The following is a 17,229-nucleotide window of genomic DNA, read 5'->3' on the forward strand; positions in this document are numbered from 1 at the left end:
TTTATAAATACTACAATTGGTAACCAAAATAATATCACAATAATTTTTTATTATAAAAAGAAAAATGCAGTTATTATTTGTTTTCTTTCTGCCTCTCAATTTCAAGTTCTAAATATTCGATGGAAGCAGATAATGAAGAAATAAGATGGATATAAATGGATCTTATGTAATTAATATTCTACACTCATATTTGTAAAGGGGTTAGATGTTCATGTTTTTTATACAACATCCACATCTAATCCCAAACGTGTTGGATCCAAAAATACATCCACATCCAATCCATTAATGTACTCTTCGGACACCGCCCACAAAATAATGGACGGCCCGGATTGAATTTGGGGATTCGGTCTCAAATGGTCACCCCAAAATGCAGCCCGGTCAAATATTACACCCTGACCCGATACTCTAACCCGTTGACAATTGACACCTTACCTGCTGACTGTTAATCCTCTTTCTCTCTGGAAATTTTCTTCAACCCCATAACACTACGAAGAAGATGAATTCTCATGGACCTACAGCCAAAATGATCAAAATCAAACAACACTCAGTTTCTCAAATTTCAATGCTGATTCTACTGATCTCCTTATCCCGCTTTGCATCTGCAACAACTCTCTTAAAACGCCCTCCACTTCCCATTTTACCAATCCCTTCATCTGCACAAATCTCGTGGCAACTTGATGAAATGGCACTCTTTCTTCATTTTGGTACAAATACTTTCACTGATTCAGAATGGGTACTGGTCATATCAGTCCTTCAGTTTTTAACCCAACTGAACTTGATGCTCGTCAATGGGTTAGTGTAGCTAAAAATGCTGGATTTTCTCGTGTAATTCTTACTGTTAAACATCACGACGGGTTTTGTTTATGGCCTTCTGCTTATACTGATTATTCTGTTAAGTCTAGTCCTTGGAAGAATGGTACTGGTGATGTGCTGTTTGAATTGGCTATTGCTGCAAAAGAAGCAGGTATTGGTTTGGGTGTTTATCTTTCACCATGGGATCGACATGAAGGTTGCTATGGGAAAACAATGGATTATAATGAATTTTACATGGGGCAAATGACTGAATTGCTCACTGGGTAAGATGGGATTTACTGCTTTTGTGATAATGTTAATACAATCTATGAAAACTGAATCCCTGTTTTGTGGTTTTGCATAGGGTGTATTGTTTTTGAAGAATTGGTGTTTTTTTCATATGCCTGATTGAGTTGATTACTTATACTTTAGATACATTACAGTCTTTGAAGAATTAGTGTTCTTGATTGACCAACGCTTGTGTGTTAAGGAGTCATCTGATTCAGTTGTAGGATAGACTAATTGAAACGTTTTATTACATTACACTTCAGATTTGCGAAATTGGTTGTAATAGCAAGTCGTTTGACACTGGAGCAGATATGGGGAGATCAAGGAGGTATGGTTGGATGGTGCTAAAGGCGAGGGAGAAAGGGACATGCAGTATTTCTTCAGGTCTTGGTTTAGTCTCATACATCAGCTCCAGCCTGGAGCAACAATATTTTCAGATGCCGGTCCTGATACTAGGTGGGTTGGGGATGAGGCTGGTGTTGCTGGCTCCACTTGCTGGTCTCTTGTCAACCAGAGCTCCCTCACAATCGGACACACTGATGCCAAGTGAGTTCTCTTCTTCTAACATCCCTTTTGCATTGTACGAAATTTGCTTGGAGTATTAATTTGAGGTTGCTGAATTTAATCAAGATGCCAATAGCTTGAGAAACTGAGAGTTTTGCTTACTTTATGGCAGTAGTTGGAGCTAGGTTTCCTTTTAATTGAACAAACTCCAGGCTAGACTCTCCTATCTATGGACTAGAACCCAAAGAAGTTCAATCTTGATAAGCTTACAAAACAGGAGTAGATTTCAGATAGGAATTGTGTTGCTTAATTTTATTTATCTCTGAAATTCTGCAATAGGTATTCCGGTGGAGGAGACCCACAAGGACAAGATTGGATTCCTGCCGAGTGTGATGTATCGATAAGACCTGGTTGGTTCTGGCACCCATCAGAACTCCCCAAGTCCGCACTCACTCTTCTTGATATATACTACAAATCAGCAGGCAGAAACTGCCTTCTGTTGCTAAACGTACCTCCCAATTCATCAGGCCTTATATCAGATGAAGATGTTCAAGTGCTCCGAGAATTCACAGAGCTCCGACGCGCCATTTTCTCACATAACCTGGCAGTCAATGCAGTTCTTACTGCAAGCAGCACACATGGAAGCAGCTTTGGCGATTCCCGATTTGAGCCATCTCATGTTCTTGAAGAGGGAATCTTTCATTATTGGGCCCCTGAGGAAGACCAATCAGACTGGATAATGTATCTAGATTTTGCAACATCAGTATCGTTTAACATGATTCAAATTCAGGAGCCAATTCACATGGGTCAACGTGTTGTCTCCTTCCATCTTGATATTTTAAGTCAAGGGATCTGGCAGACTGTGCTGAAGGGCACAACCGTTGGGTACAGAAGGTTGGTGCGCTTTCCCACTGTAAAATCACAACAACTGAGGCTTGTTATTGATAAGGCTCGAGCTGATCCACTGATTTCTTACTTGGGCATATATTCTGATCCATTCTCGGTTGTGAGTGATGCACCTGATGTAAGTTCAACGTCATACTTCAATGCCAGTCGAATTATTCAGCCAGTGGTTGGCAACCACTCTTCCAGTACTTCAGTGTAGATATGAGTTTCAGGGTTGCATAACAAGTTCGCAGAGTTTCTGATTACCCAATGGTTGGCGACCGCTCTTCCAGTGCTTCAGTGTGGATTTGAGTTTCAGGGTTGCATAAAAAAGTTTTCAGAGTTTCTGGTTAGAGATTGCTGCAGTTCATTCATATGATGTCCAATTTGTTGTAGCCCCTTGAATCCCTTCTTCTTTTAGTTGTGAAGAAGAGATTGATGATGCAATTAAGGAGGATCATGTGCCTTAGGATCTGGCCAAACTTCTGTATTACAAAAATGTTTGTGTTCATTGCATGATATCGCTCTTGTATAGTACAAAATATCAAATAAAATTCTTTGTTGATTGGTTGTGTAATCCATATACAATGTATTTGTCCAGATTCAAAAACAAAAGCTTCAAAAGGTGCCAAATCAAAATAAGGTAAAATAGAATTATGAGCTTTTGGACAAAATGACACTTGTGGAACAAAAATTCTTCTCATTTATTATGACATAATACAGGAAACCAACATGGTTGAAAACTCAAAACATATAATATGTTGCAAACAATTTGATAAAGAAAGACTGATTTGAATGTATATGTATACCTCGGACCTACAGCTATCAACATTACAAAAAATAAGCCCTCACATAGCCAAGAAGCAACAAATACAAAACCCTAACCATGAACGAATCAGAAAAAAAAAATATATATATATAGATGAACAAATTGGCAGATAATTGTCCCTATTGATGATAGATCACTACATCACAGACGGTGCTGAAACACCTTAGACTCGTATCCTTTACAACTGTCTGCACCTCCATCTCCTCAAAAACTCCTCGAGAAAGAGACAAACAATTCCTTCCCTGCCCCATTGTATGTAAGCTCAATGAAATGCTTCAGGAGGGACTAGTGGGACAGAATCTCAGATACCCGATCCTCAGCATCAGTAGGAATCTCCCTGCCTGGTACCTTGACCTTAAGAAGACTTGAATACCTGTCAAAACCACTTAAAATTGTTAAAATTGTTTGCTATACCATGTCTTGTGAATATTTTAATTTTATTTTTTGGATATCTTAGTATATAGCGATGTCCCTTCAACACAACATAGGTCATTGAAAGGCAAAATATCATATCAATCATGATTTCTACGCGTGTCCTTTTTAACAAGGATATTTACTCCAGTACTGTAACAAGACAAAAGAGCAACTTACTCTGCAGCTGTAAACAAGTACTCATGCTCCGCAATAAAGGCAAGCAAAGCCTGCAAAAACAAACCAAATATGAGAACTTCGAAAGCAGCTCAGAGAAAAGAAAAATCTTTCCAGTAAATGCTTACTTCAAATGGCAAGTTCAGCAGTTCATAATAAGTCCGAACACGGTCTAATCTTTGCTGAACAGCTTCACTATCAATCGACGGGATTGCTGCTATGGCCTGCAACAAGAAGTGTGCAGAATAAGAATTGAACAGATTTCAAGAGAAATAAATACTGAACTTGAAATAATTGTTGTTTCATTAGTAAACTATTTAAAAGTAGCAGCCAAAAGATAAATGCTAATATATTATGGATTAGTTGGGAAATATGAACCTTTTCCTATATTGATCATTAATATTTCATAGTTAAGCACAAGATCTCTGAAGTGACAGAAGCAACACAAAACAAACTTATTACTTATCTTCTTTAATGTTCAAATAAAGAACATATAACCTCCAATAGAAGGCACCAGAAGCCTGGTAGAGAGAAGGTAAGAAGCTACTCCCTCCGTCCCATTATTAGTTGACCTAGTTTATAACTAAATTAGTTGAACTAATTTAGTTATAAACTAGGTCAACTAATAATGGGACGGAGGTAGTATAGCATAATTGTGGGGAATCGGTGTATCATAAGCCTATGCCGGAGAGATCATGATCAGACATCATAAATAGTTGACCTTTTCACTTTTCACCAGCCAAATAACAATCTTACATAAAAGTAGCAGCTTTTTTGGGAAATACATAAACAGTTCTAATGTTTGATATGAAGGTGTTGGTTTGCTGAGGGTATTACGAAAGATATAAAATGAGTTACCAAAGAAAAACAAACCTGTTCTAATGCGATGGAATTCCGGCATATCTGTTGAACCCCAAAAAGGTTGATAGACTTAATATCCCCCAAAGCCTGATAAGAGATTTGAAATTCAACTTCATGAGAACTTGACAAGTGAGGAAGTGACCATATGCTGAAAAAATTACAACATGTATATTGAAAAGATATCATATTCAAATCACTATTAGCAACATGGCACCTTGATAGACGCATTTGCTGCAACACCACATATTCCACCAAATATGTAAGTCCGCTTTTTCTCCGCAACAAAAGGTGCCATCTCCTCATCCCTACGTGTTATCTGTAATACAGAATGAAAATTAGTGTAATACCATTATATGATTTCTTTTGTAAGAGTAAGATGTCTTCTTCTAAAAGTTTACATTCTGCTTTTTTAATAGGGCTAGCTAACAGAGATAAATCCCAACCTGTGCTGTAAGGGAAATAATGAAATCATCCGGCTCTTCCGCATCTTGATCCTCCACATATTCTCTACTACTCATTTCCTGTTTGAAACTGAAAATGTTTAGCTTCTTTATAATGGGAAAATGTCAGATCCACATTGATGTGAAGAATTAAATTAAAAGCGCACAAACCTGCATATGAAAGATTGTCTCTAGCTGCATCTCTACACGTAAAACCTTAAGACAATCAATCGCGAGTCTCCTGTACTCTTCAGCATATGAGGCCAAATCCCTGGTAGGTACACTGCTAGTTCGTTTATGGTGATGAGCTTGTTTCTTGTGGTTCTCCTCTTCTAATTGATTTGATGACCTTGAGGATGCTTGTCCAAGGCTGTAATACGTGGCATATCAGATATTGTGCTTGCAGGTATAAACATAGATAGCATTTTACTCCTACTATGCAACAAAATGTTGAGGTTTGGAAGAAGTTTGTGAGAAGAGACAGCAAAACAATACTGGTAGCATGAAGGTCAGAAGCATAGTCATCTCTACTTCATGATAATACAGAACTGCTTCTTTTTAAGTCCATAGATAAGAATATAATAATTACCTATGGATTTTAAACAAAAGTCTTAAAGGCATTCTATTATACTATAGAGTGTTCTGCCAATCTGGACACTTCATTTACTTTTCGTATGTACACATAACATGAATAGTACGGTATAACTAAAAGGGTACATACTTGTAAGATGAGAATTTTTACCTTTCGATGGAGTCGGCCACATATTCCAATGAATCACTAAGAGAAGCCAGCAGAATGAGTTTGTTATCGTCGCGAATTAAATTCTCCTGCAAAAAGAATTATTGAACAGAAGAAAGGAAGATGGTCACAGCATGCAACCTCTACTTAACAACATATTTCAACAGACCTTAGGGATTTCATTCACTCACTTTAAAAACCTCTACTTAACAACATATTTCAACAGACCTTAGGGACTTCATTCACTCACTTTAAATATAGATGACAAAATACAGTAAGAGTCACTGTTACTAGACTTACAAATACATAGATGTCTCTACCAACTTATTCAATGAACTGCTTTTAGAAAAGAGAGCTACCTGCTTAATTGGCCTCAAATTCAATAACAAATCACTCATCTCTATCTCCACCTCAACAGTCTCAGCATCTGTACCACTATTTTCAAGGTGCGACTGACCGGCTGAATTTGGTAAATAGACACTTGCTGGATCAACTCGCATGAGACCCTCGACATCATGCCTTCCGATGAGCATATAGCTCTGTTTCTCAAGAACTGCCTGGAAAATAATCAACCACATAATAAATAATCAGGGTTAGGCAAGCAGGCAACTCGCAAAGCAAATCTTTCTGGTGAAGCTGTTGCAGCGAGTTTTTTTCTTATGTACCAACTTACTAAGGCTCCATCCACAAGAGTTGTAATATAACTCTACAAATTAACAACATGCTTTTGTTTATTTCTTTATGGTGCATGTTATCTATTGACTTACAAAAATCAAATGTTTGGTATGTTCTAGTACCAACTGACAATGAGACAGTAACAGTATCATCACTAGCTTTACCAGCAAAGCCGAGAATTGTAAAAATGATAACGATAAAATATTCTACGTGGATCCGTGAAATTCTCCCCAAATAAACAACCCATATAGAATGCAACCGAACCAGTCGACAAAACTTTAAAATTAGGAAAGGGAGAACCACGTGCCTCCATATATGACGTCCGGCATCTTTCATACGTCCGCTCAAGAAAAGTTTGTACATACTTTGCGAGGTCGCCAGCATACTTAGGCATGGCTTGAGCCCAGCCAAGCACCTACAGTAAACAATATATCTTGTATTTCAGTACTATAGCATATTACAGAAGCCGGAGATAATATGGAATCCAGCACTGTAGCTCATACTGCATTGTAGACATTCAATATATAGGAGACTCTTAAGTTACCTCCTTTGCTAAGAAATCAATAGCCAACAGGCCTTGTAAGACAGGACGTCCCTTCTCAATCAGTGGATTATAAGTTGTAGCAGCATGTGCTCGTGGTCTGAATGCAGCAGGACCTACAGAAGTTTAGTTGTGGATGTTAGTCCCCAATCACCAAATAAAGAGAAAAGAAAATAACATAGGTATTTCAAGCATGCCAGTGACTTTCAGTGATAAATTAATTTAAAATAGTAAGTAGTAGACTACTAGTTGCAACAGTAAATTGATTTCTCAGCAAAAGAACCTTTGTATACTGCTGGTTCACAACAAAAAATTGTGTACTTCAGTCAAGGGAGGTTTTGTCACTGATATGTACAAGTACTGAGTTCTTGACAACAGAGGCTCTTTATTGAATCTTTATAAGAAGTGAAAAGCATAACTGTCCAGTCGTGAATTAATCTTCCTCATAACAAAATCACAATTTAAGTTGAAACTTGAAAGGGCGCCTAATTTACAGAGCTGCAGATCAACTAAACAGTATAAAGTTCGATATAAGTAAGAATCATACTTGATATAGCTTGCTGGACGCTTTTGCGATAATCCACAAACATGGTGGGTAAGAAATGATCCTTCAGAAAATTCTCCACGAACGCTAGTAACCCATCATTACTGAAAAATTTGGGAAGATCACACAACAACGTTAACATGGAGTCTACACGAGATACATACATTCATTGATCCGCCAACTCAAGCCTTCCAAATTAATCTCTTATAATAATTTACTAAAACAGATGGCCTTTTTCTAATGCGAGTCTGAGAATGAGAATGTGAGCTTACCCAAGCTGAGAATACTTTTGGGGCAGCAATGATGCAACCTTATCTGTAAACTGCAAACTTCACCAAATCAACAGAAGCAACAAAAATATTGAAGTATGATGAACGAATAATACAGTGTGGCTAGTAGAAAAACCTGAAGCACAGGACGGTATATTGCGGCTGCTAGATAGATTCCTTGCTCAGGAAGGACACCTGTAGTACCATAGCCCTCTTGCTGCACATTTGACCCCCTCCTCCACCCTTGACGAATAAGATCGGCTCCTACATTAATGAATGAAGCGTCAAGCGGCCATAAAAGCAAATGAAAACTCAGACGTTATTCAAAAGCATATAATTATGAAGATGAAACAAATGTAAAGTATAACTTAGAATGAAAGGTCAATAAAAAAGTAATAAGATTGAGATCTCGGCGTGTATGCAGGTTGACATCTTTTTAAGGGTCATATGGTTCACAGGGAGGCAACTCTTAAAAGCCGAAGTTACATTTAGGATCCAAGGAGGAGAAAGTTACAACCATCTTACTTATATAAGGTGGTGGTGGTTGACATATGATTTCAAAACAAAAATATGCCAAACTACAAATTAATAGTGCAAATGTTATTTCAAAAGAAGAAGAGAAAAAACAACATCAAACATATTTCAAGATCAGCACCTTGGTTTGGGAGGGAGGACGTTGTTTCTGTAAAGCGAAAAGCAAATGTAAGACCATCTTCCGAGCCATCTCTGTAACCATCAAGTTCAAAATGAGAAAATTCCTAACATATGTGATAGTTAAACATGTTGATAGTATTTATTTTTAATACATTGGTGGACAAGGCGATGCATGCCTCGGGCCTCCAAAAGAAAGTGTTCGCCAGCTACTCAGAATAAATGTCCACCAAAATTGGATAGTATTAACTTCTCCATATTAAACTTGGTAACTTACTTAACTAATTTTTCTAAGACATGTCAATGCCTAAGAACCAGTTCTAGAATAAACATCAGATAAAAATAATATTCTATTTTCTGAGGATGTATAGGATTTTACTGATAAATCTCCGATTCATCAAGTAGAAAATCTAAACTAACTAATTTTTCTAAGATAAGTAAATGCCTAAGAACCAGTTCTCGAATAAATTCCAGATAAAAATAATATTCTATTTTCTGAGCATCTGTGGGATTTTACTGATAACTAACTCTGATTCATCAAGTAGAGATCTACCTAGTACAGCAAGAATTTCCAGCCAATATCACAACATTGCAGCAAATTTTCAGTCATAAGAATTGTATGCATTTTATAGGTGTTGGCATGTTGCTTTGATAGAGAAATCGACAGGCAAGATTCCATTTATGCGTCTCGAATTCATGTTTAAACTAATAATACAGGAGAGAGCGTCTATCTTTTATCAACAGAATATATGACCTTAAGAATATTACATTATTGGAACAAACATAAAATTGAAAGCAAAAACTTGCACTTACCTCTTTTCCTTTGAAGGGCCCTTATTTGCAAGTCGAGCTGTTTGTACAGCAGCATCTGCTGATGCAGCTTCTGGAGTTGCTCGTAGAATCTCACATATGACTTGCTGGCACTCACTCTTTTGCAGGCATGTAAAGAAAATGAAACAAGCATATAAGAGGAGACATTATGTGAAGATATAGAACATTTAGTAGCAGTAAAATCAACCATTAGGTTACATGCATAATCACCAGAAGGTAAAAAAAAAAAATATAAAAAAATACCTGCAAGACGGTCAAGGAAAATCCTACACTATAGCCTCCAGTGTTCTGAGATGACTCAGAATCATTGTTCCAGCTCATGTCTCCGTTCATTGACTTTGGTGTGCTCAAGTCACTGTGTTGTCCTGATTTAGATTCCAGAAGTTCACCAACGATAACATGATTCTCTGGAATATGGTGATTGCAAGATTAATTCCACTATTCCAGAAAAGTAATAAGAAGTAAATGCTGTAGTAGACATACAATCATATCTTACCAAGTATTCGTACAATATCATCCAATACCGCCTCAAGAAGTTCATTGGCTGCAGCTTGAGCTGCACCAAGTGGGGCCATTGTAGGTGAGACTGGACTAACTGCTAATAGTGTCCCAGCCTTCTGCATTATCCCATTTGGACGCTTTTCTTTCTGCAACTGGAAGCTTTCCATTTTTTTTTTGAAACAATGTAAACCTGGACTTGTAGTTTTAGCCGAGTCACCAATTCCAGGTCTAGAAGAATTAACAACAGCTGCATGAGCTTTAATCTTTGATGTGATAATCTCATGTATAGTGGGTCGCAATCTTTGGCTATTAAACAGTGAGAAAAATCAACAAGGATCATTGTACAGAGGAAAAAAGAGAGCAGGAGTCCTAATCAAAATGAAGAAACAGGAAAGGAAGACACTTTCCCCTTTTGCTAGCCAATCAAACCAAACAGCATACCATATAATAGCTCCAGCAGCAGCAACCTTTCCAAGCATACAAAGACACTCAACCATGGTCTGTAAATACTTCACATGAAGAGGAGCATCACTTTTTTTCACTGCTTCCTACAACCAAAAATGAACCCCGCAATCATACTTATCACCAAATACAAAAGTAACACAACATATGTTTACAAGTTTAAGATATGGAGATCGTACAAGGAACTCGTTTGGAGTGGAATAGGCAAGCCAGGTTGGAATTTGACGTGAAGCAACTTTACCATCACCACCATTAACCTTACCATCAGATCCGTCACGTATATCGACACTGTCATCATCTTGGCCATCAAATGAAGACCTAAAAACAGATCCAAAATTAAATTAAAATAGTGCGCTTTCAAAAAACTAGCCGACTTTACCAAACTCTAGATTTACATTCTTTAAACTAGAATCTAATATATTTCCAGAGTTAGTCTTGAATTGTTGTGCAAATAAGAGTGCACGTAGATGGCATATGCAAATGTGGAAGACTGCATATGATACTGAAGTCTTTTCTATGGTGACTTGAAGGAAAGAAAGAGAAGCTTCCATTACCCTCCCTCAGCTGAACCCCGACTATAAAATCCATCTCCAAGCCCTGAAGCACCAAACTGGTTGTCGCCTTTAAACAATCTAGTTCTTCGAGACAGAGGTTGCGAATTATTCATTGATGAAGCATGTGCTGTGGTAGTAGGCAGGTCATCATCTCTTTCATCTATGCTCGCTGTAACTGAGCTGCAGACAATGATTAGCTCAACAATGATAAAGCTGATCAAAACCGAGAAACTTTGTGATTTGCTACACTACAACTAATATATGAGTTAAAACTTTGAAATCTATGTACCTGTATTCACCCTTATCATACAAATGGCTATGCAATTCCTCCAAAACCTTATAAAATAGAGCTCCACGCAACTTTGCTAATTCATTACGAACATCTTGCAAAGCACCAACCTAACCACAGTAACAGTTTCTAGATTACGAACCGGAGACGACAAAGGAACCAAGGTTTCGGACCTCATGAGTTTATCAAAAAATTTGCGGAATGCATCAAGTGTTAAAATGATTTGGCCAAATTTTTTAAAAGACCCAAGCAGTAGTCCAGGACGAAATCTTAAACAGAGAACTCATAGAGTCAATGAACAATGACAGAGATGGTGTTACGAGTTTAGCAAAGTTTTGGAAAAAGAAAGAAAAATGCTTTGATATTGGGAATGCATATAAGCTTTTGGACAATAATCATAAACTTTTAACCAACTAACCGCTTGAAGGCCCTCTCTCTCAAGCATCAATGTTGACTGGATATGCAATTGAACCGCAGCATAGAACTGCTTTTCAGCAATAAGCTTCTCGATACGAGATGGAACCTGACCACATCAATAATAGTTTATGACGAATCATTTTCAAGATACAAGCATGAGAATATTTAAATGATTTGTGTTAGACGTTATCAAATCGAAGTAAAACTGCAGAAGTGCAAGAAGTCCATTACATATTTTAGGTTGGATAACTGAAAGCTCAGGTAGTTGCTTCCTATTCATAGGAAGCTAAAGAAAGAATAATGAGAGACTACAGATAGAGAATCACGGCAACAAAAACCTTAGCTATGCCTTCAATTTGATCCAGCAATGAGATTATATGGCGCAATGTGACAGACCTAGACCACAACTGATGCAATTGCTTGTTACGGGTGCCAAGGCGCTTCTTTGCCTCTGCCAAGTCAACCTTTAAAATGGCAATACCTTCAGCCGATTCACTGAACAGTCGCAGGATCTGGAAGAAGAAAGTATATTAACTTTGTTCAGTAAAACTTCGTTAGTGATTAATTGACAGAAAAGAGGGTGTCAACTGGCTTTCCTAATAAGACTAAGATACAGCAGAAAACGATAGTTCAAAAGAAAGATAGTTGAATGCGTATTAGTTTGAGAGGGTGTGCATGTAAAAAAATAGTCAGTAATCCACTAGTATAAAAACTAAAGAAAGAGAAGTTACAAACTTGGGAATAATTCTGAATTGCTTTGTTAAAGCCACTATGATATGCATGCACAACTTCATCGACAACTTCCTCAACGACATCACTTTGTTCCTTCAAAGAGCGTACTTCTCCTTCACGGTCCTTTGATGTCAAAATATGTACCACGTGAGGTAATGAATCGAAACGAGCAGCTGCCCAGCTTTCATCTATTGAAGATATCTCGTCTTTCAGATACTGCGTTAATCAATAAGAAAACATTAAAAAGTCAGAAAGGTGTCATAACAACTTATACATACAAAAGCATTAGGTGCTGAGGAACCAACACCAAACTACATTAGCAAGATTTAATTAGACAAAATAGGAAAGCCCACAATAACCTAAATAATTTAACCAATGTAATGTAGCTTTTATCTAACAAATTCAATGAGTTCTTATGGCATGAATTGCAGTAGAAAATTCTATTGATTATACTTCTATTTGAAACCGCACTATCAGAAGTTGGGCAACAATTGTGGAGGTGTTGGTAAAGCGCAATGCACAATCATTGAATAATAACAGCAGGATATTGAAGGTCATAAACTGAAGTAAAGAGTGTACTTATCAGTTAGTTTAACGGTAAATTCATTAAGGTCGCGTTTGGTAGCTTGGATATCCCCATCCTAGGATGGGTTATCCAGATTAAACGGTTTTATTGTGTTTGTCTCTCCTAAATTCTAATTTGGGATAAGAATAACAAAACCCACCGTGATTTTCGTAGCCTCAAAAAGTACGATTAAGGTATTCTCTCGAATACCTGTTTTTCCCATTTCCTCACCAAGAATAGAATGGCACAATCCCACTCTGAAACCCACGAATTCCAGTATAACCACTAAACCCACGATTGAGATTTTCATACTTCTTTTCCTCTATATATACCGATGCATATCTTCATCGTTTACATCGATACAAGGTACTCTTCTTTACATCTGATTCAATTTCTATGATTCAATTCATCCTAGTAATTTCAATGATTCAATTTCTTATCATGCAAATCTGATTTGCAAGTTGCTATAAAATCTGATTCAATTTGTTTTTTTTACAGAGGGTTTTCATATCATATCTGCTAGGAATCAATTGCAAGTTACTGGTACCATATTCATCCTCTTTCTTTTTCTTATCATCTTTGTTGATGCATGAATATTTATCCATCTTCTTATTATTGTGTATGTTGTCTTTTGTTTTTTTCAATTGCATGTTGCTGATATCATCTTCATAGATTAATGATTTGGTTTTTCTGTTGATAGTGGTTTTTCTTCTCATTACTACATATGTTTTCTTTTGTTTTTATCAATTGCATGTTGCTGGTATCATCGCAATTATAATGATTTAGGTTGTTTGTTTATAGTAGGTTGGTATGACTTAAATTTGGGAAAGATTTTTTATAGATTTGATTGAATCAGTAGGTAATTCATTTTGTTTATGACAAGCTTTGTTTGAGTAATTACTAGCTTCCCAAGTTCACAGGGTTAAGCTTTGTTGTGTGGCCAAGTTTCCTGAAAAGTTTGTTTAGCAATAGCTTACATATTCAGTTGATTATAGAATATGGAGAGTGATCAATCATCCAACCCCCAAACTGGAAGGACAACTTGGACTCCTCCCATGGATAGACTGTTCATAGGTCTAATGGAAGACCAAGTACAGAAAGGACAACTACTCGATGGTCAATTCAGCAAATATGCTTGGACACACTTTGTTGATAATTTCAAGCAGAGTTTTGGTTCTTCTTTTACCAAGGATGTGTTGAAAAATCGTATGAAAACTTTGAAGAAGAACTATGTTGCTGTGAGTACTCTTGGATACTGTTATTTGCATATTGTTGTTTAAATTGGATGAGTTAGACTTGGATACTGTTATTTGCATGTTGTTGTTTAAACTCGAGAGCGAAACAAACATGATTCAAGTTATACTTATGATTTCTGTTGGGTGATTGAGATGTTAACCAAACAACTTCTATGTTAATCTGGGATAAGATAAAATTTGAGACAAACATAATTCAAGTTAACCAATTCCTAGTTAGATAACTGATATCTCTACTTAGGATATGTTGTTGGGTTTCCAAGCTGCCAAACAGACCCTAACTAAAACTAAAATTCAGTAGACTTACAGCTTTCTCAGAGGAAATAGGCAATCCATCAAAAATACCCATTTCGAGAAAATCAACAAAACACAGTTGAAATCATCAACCTGCACAAACATAACACTAACGTCAACACATAGTTACGCATGAAATTCACAGCAATTCAACTCCTGTAAACCCTAGATTCAACAAAAAATCGGACGAAATAAAAATTTACGATTCTGAATAAGAAATTAATGAAAATGGATCTATCAATATCAAAAAGTGGTAGAATAGATCTTGATATAATAATTTGAACAAAACTACAAGAGAGAAAGAGATCGTACCGATGGATCCAAGGGAATTAGACTGTTTAGAAAGAGGAATTAGATAGTTTTAACAGGGGCAGGGATGAGTAGAAGGAAGTGAAAGATTAAAATGGTTTGATTTTTCTTTTTCTTTTTCTTTTTGTTTATTTTCTCTAGGAAAATACTTGTCATGATTCTGTGTAAAAGAGAAGACTATGATGATTGGCACGTGAGAGATGATTAGGGAAGATATAAATGTGAGATCTCGAGGAACTTAACATTAACGGTCAACTTAAATCACACTCGAGGAAGAACATCAACGGTCAACTTAAATCACAACTAGGGCTGCACAAGACCCGCCCCAAACCCAAACCCGCTCGTATCCGTTAAAACCGTGGGTTTTTAGTCCATATCCGCCCGTTGTAGGTGCGGGGTTGGTTATGAAAAAAAAACCGTTGTTTGTGGACGCGAGGTTGGTTTAAGCTACTACGCGCCCATTCTCGCCCAAAAAACCCGCAGATTATATACCATTAGATAAAACTAATCCTAACCGTCCATTATGAAACCCTAATACTAGTAGATAGGATAACTGATAACCCTCATTCACTTTCTACACTCTTGTCTATGTTCGGCCTCTCCTCTTCTTCCTCCTCAGTTCTTCTTCTTCACCTACGAACGACAATTACCAGAAATCTTCACCAGAAATCAACAACAACAACTTCGAATCTTCACCAGAAACCGACAACAATCGAAAAATCAACATATTCAACACTTAATCTTCATTGTGAACTTAAGTAAAACATGTGTTTGGGTGAATGAGTATTGAATTATAAAGCGGGTCTAAGCGGGTTTAAACTCATACCCGCCCAACCCGCAGCGGGGGGTAACAAAACCCGCTCGCTGTTTGTGGGTGCGGGGTTGGTTTTGAGAAAAAAAAACGCAGTCTGTGGGCGCGAGGTTGGTTTGATCTTATACCCGCCCATGTGCATCCCTAATCACAACATTCTTTTTTGGTGCAGGCCAAAAAAAAAAAAGAATATTGTTTTCTTTTTTTTATTTTTAGAAGGTTCCAACTCCAAAGACAATTCTCATAGAATTTCAGATAGAAAAGACTGAGAAGCCATGTGGGCGTATATGCTTTGCCACTATTGTAAACTTGAAAATATTGATGTTTTGCCGAGCAACAATGCCCTTTAGTAGTTGAGAAAATGTTATCCCGGAGTTTATATGATGTCCATAAATACATTTCCCACGATAGTTTTATTTTTCTCCCTGTAAATTTTAGATCATTTTTTATTTCCAAATTACATTGGATTACATTGGTCCTGAATTATTTTTAACTCTAAATATGGTTTATTCAAATTCAATGAATAAGTTACAGAATTAGTTATTCCTAACACTAATTTATGGAATGTCAATCTCTTGAATCAACTGTTTGATGCTGATGTTATAGCACTGATTGGTCAAACTCGCAAGTTTTGCTATCTCAAGTTTGTTTTTAGTGTTAAATGCACAAAATTGTATCTTGACTTCTAGTCTACTTAAGTCAAGTCTCGGACTAGGGTTAGAGTATGGTAGTTGAATATCATACATCACTGAATAATACTCGAAGATTGAAGACCGAAGATTAAATGAGCACATTTGAAGAACTTCATTGAAAAAGAGGTATGTGAAGAATGCATCATTCTATTTACTCACAACATTAACATTCTACACATATGAAACCATGTCGTATGACTTCTAGTAGATTTAATATTGCAAAAAAGAAGTTTCGAGTCAAGCTTGTCTTGTTAAACATCTCGAAATATGATTCAAGCAATGGATGTTCATAGATCCTCGGCAATTTTAGTTCTAAACAATGTATTATTCAAATTGCCAAGGATCTATGAACATCCATTGCTTAAGGGTATGCATGCCCAGTACCCGTACCTTAGATCCATGAATTCACGAACTGGTTCTTAGGTACGCGTACCTACCCAGTACGAATTAAGCAGATGCTCATGAACTCTATTTTCAAAAATATATTTGGCATTGTTGTGACTCTCATGAACACCTCTAAGACGTCTTTGACACTAAATCACTTTTTTTTATGTATCATGATTCAAGTTTGAAGTGTTAAATGAACATGATATTGCTTATACGTTCATAAGGCATATTTGACATGAACTATCATTATACATGGTTTTGGTACCCTGGACCAGAGTGTATATTCTTCTACGTAATTTCAAGACAAACTTCTCACATGCTTACATGAACTTCTAACAAGAATTTTTTTCTAAACTGAAAAAGTGTTTGCTTGATTCTCAAATTATCTTAGCTTGAATTTTAAACAACACTTAGTCTTGAAAATCTATAAATGGACAGACTCAAACAACTGGAAAATTCAATCATTAACACTTTCATGTCCTAGTTGTGTGATAGAGTCGTCCTATATTAACCTAAGTTTCCTTTA

General features: G+C 36.8%; 1 protein-coding gene and 1 pseudogene across 1 annotated transcript; one reads left to right on the forward strand and one right to left on the reverse strand.

Moving 5' to 3' along the window:
* Positions 1–478: 478 nt before the first annotated feature.
* Positions 479–3,046, forward strand: LOC113298667 (annotated as a pseudogene).
* Positions 3,047–3,149: 103 nt separating this feature from the next.
* LOC113298668 (exocyst complex component SEC8-like) lies at positions 3,150–14,947 on the reverse strand. The gene is made up of 27 exons (XM_026547465.1): positions 14,817–14,947; positions 14,518–14,597; positions 12,396–12,608; positions 11,999–12,172; positions 11,662–11,766; positions 11,244–11,353; positions 10,955–11,134; positions 10,580–10,718; positions 10,380–10,486; positions 9,934–10,244; positions 9,681–9,844; positions 9,420–9,535; positions 8,611–8,681; positions 8,092–8,219; positions 7,959–8,008; positions 7,690–7,790; positions 7,146–7,258; positions 6,909–7,016; positions 6,286–6,483; positions 5,930–6,015; positions 5,359–5,557; positions 5,191–5,268; positions 4,962–5,063; positions 4,760–4,834; positions 4,015–4,110; positions 3,890–3,939; positions 3,150–3,671 (listed from the first exon to the last, which is right to left on the reverse strand). The coding sequence occupies exons 2-27, from the start codon at positions 14,557–14,559 to the stop codon at positions 3,584–3,586; spliced, it is 3,204 nt and encodes a 1,067-aa protein (XP_026403250.1). The 5' UTR covers positions 14,560–14,597; positions 14,817–14,947; the 3' UTR covers positions 3,150–3,583.
* Between the last annotated feature and the right edge of the window lie 2,282 nt (positions 14,948–17,229).

The sequence above is a fragment of the Papaver somniferum genome, chromosome 7 (assembly GCF_003573695.1).
Source record: "Papaver somniferum cultivar HN1 chromosome 7, ASM357369v1, whole genome shotgun sequence".
In the NCBI taxonomy this organism is placed as follows: domain Eukaryota; kingdom Viridiplantae; phylum Streptophyta; class Magnoliopsida; order Ranunculales; family Papaveraceae; genus Papaver; species Papaver somniferum.

What these genes read in the sequence shown, in the direction of transcription:
- LOC113298668 (XM_026547465.1), bottom strand. Translation starts at nt 14,559, where the DNA reads ATGGGTATTTTTGATGGATTGCCTATTTCCTCTGAGAAAGCT. An exon ending in CAAAAGTATTCTCAGCTTGG is followed by an intron (nt 7,791 to 7,958) that starts GTAAGCTCACAT and finishes CAAATTTTTCAG; the next exon opens with TAATGATGGGTTACTAGCGT. An exon ending in TTATTTCCCTTACAGCACAG is followed by an intron (nt 5,064 to 5,190) that starts GTTGGGATTTAT and finishes TCTGTATTACAG; the next exon opens with ATAACACGTAGGGATGAGGA.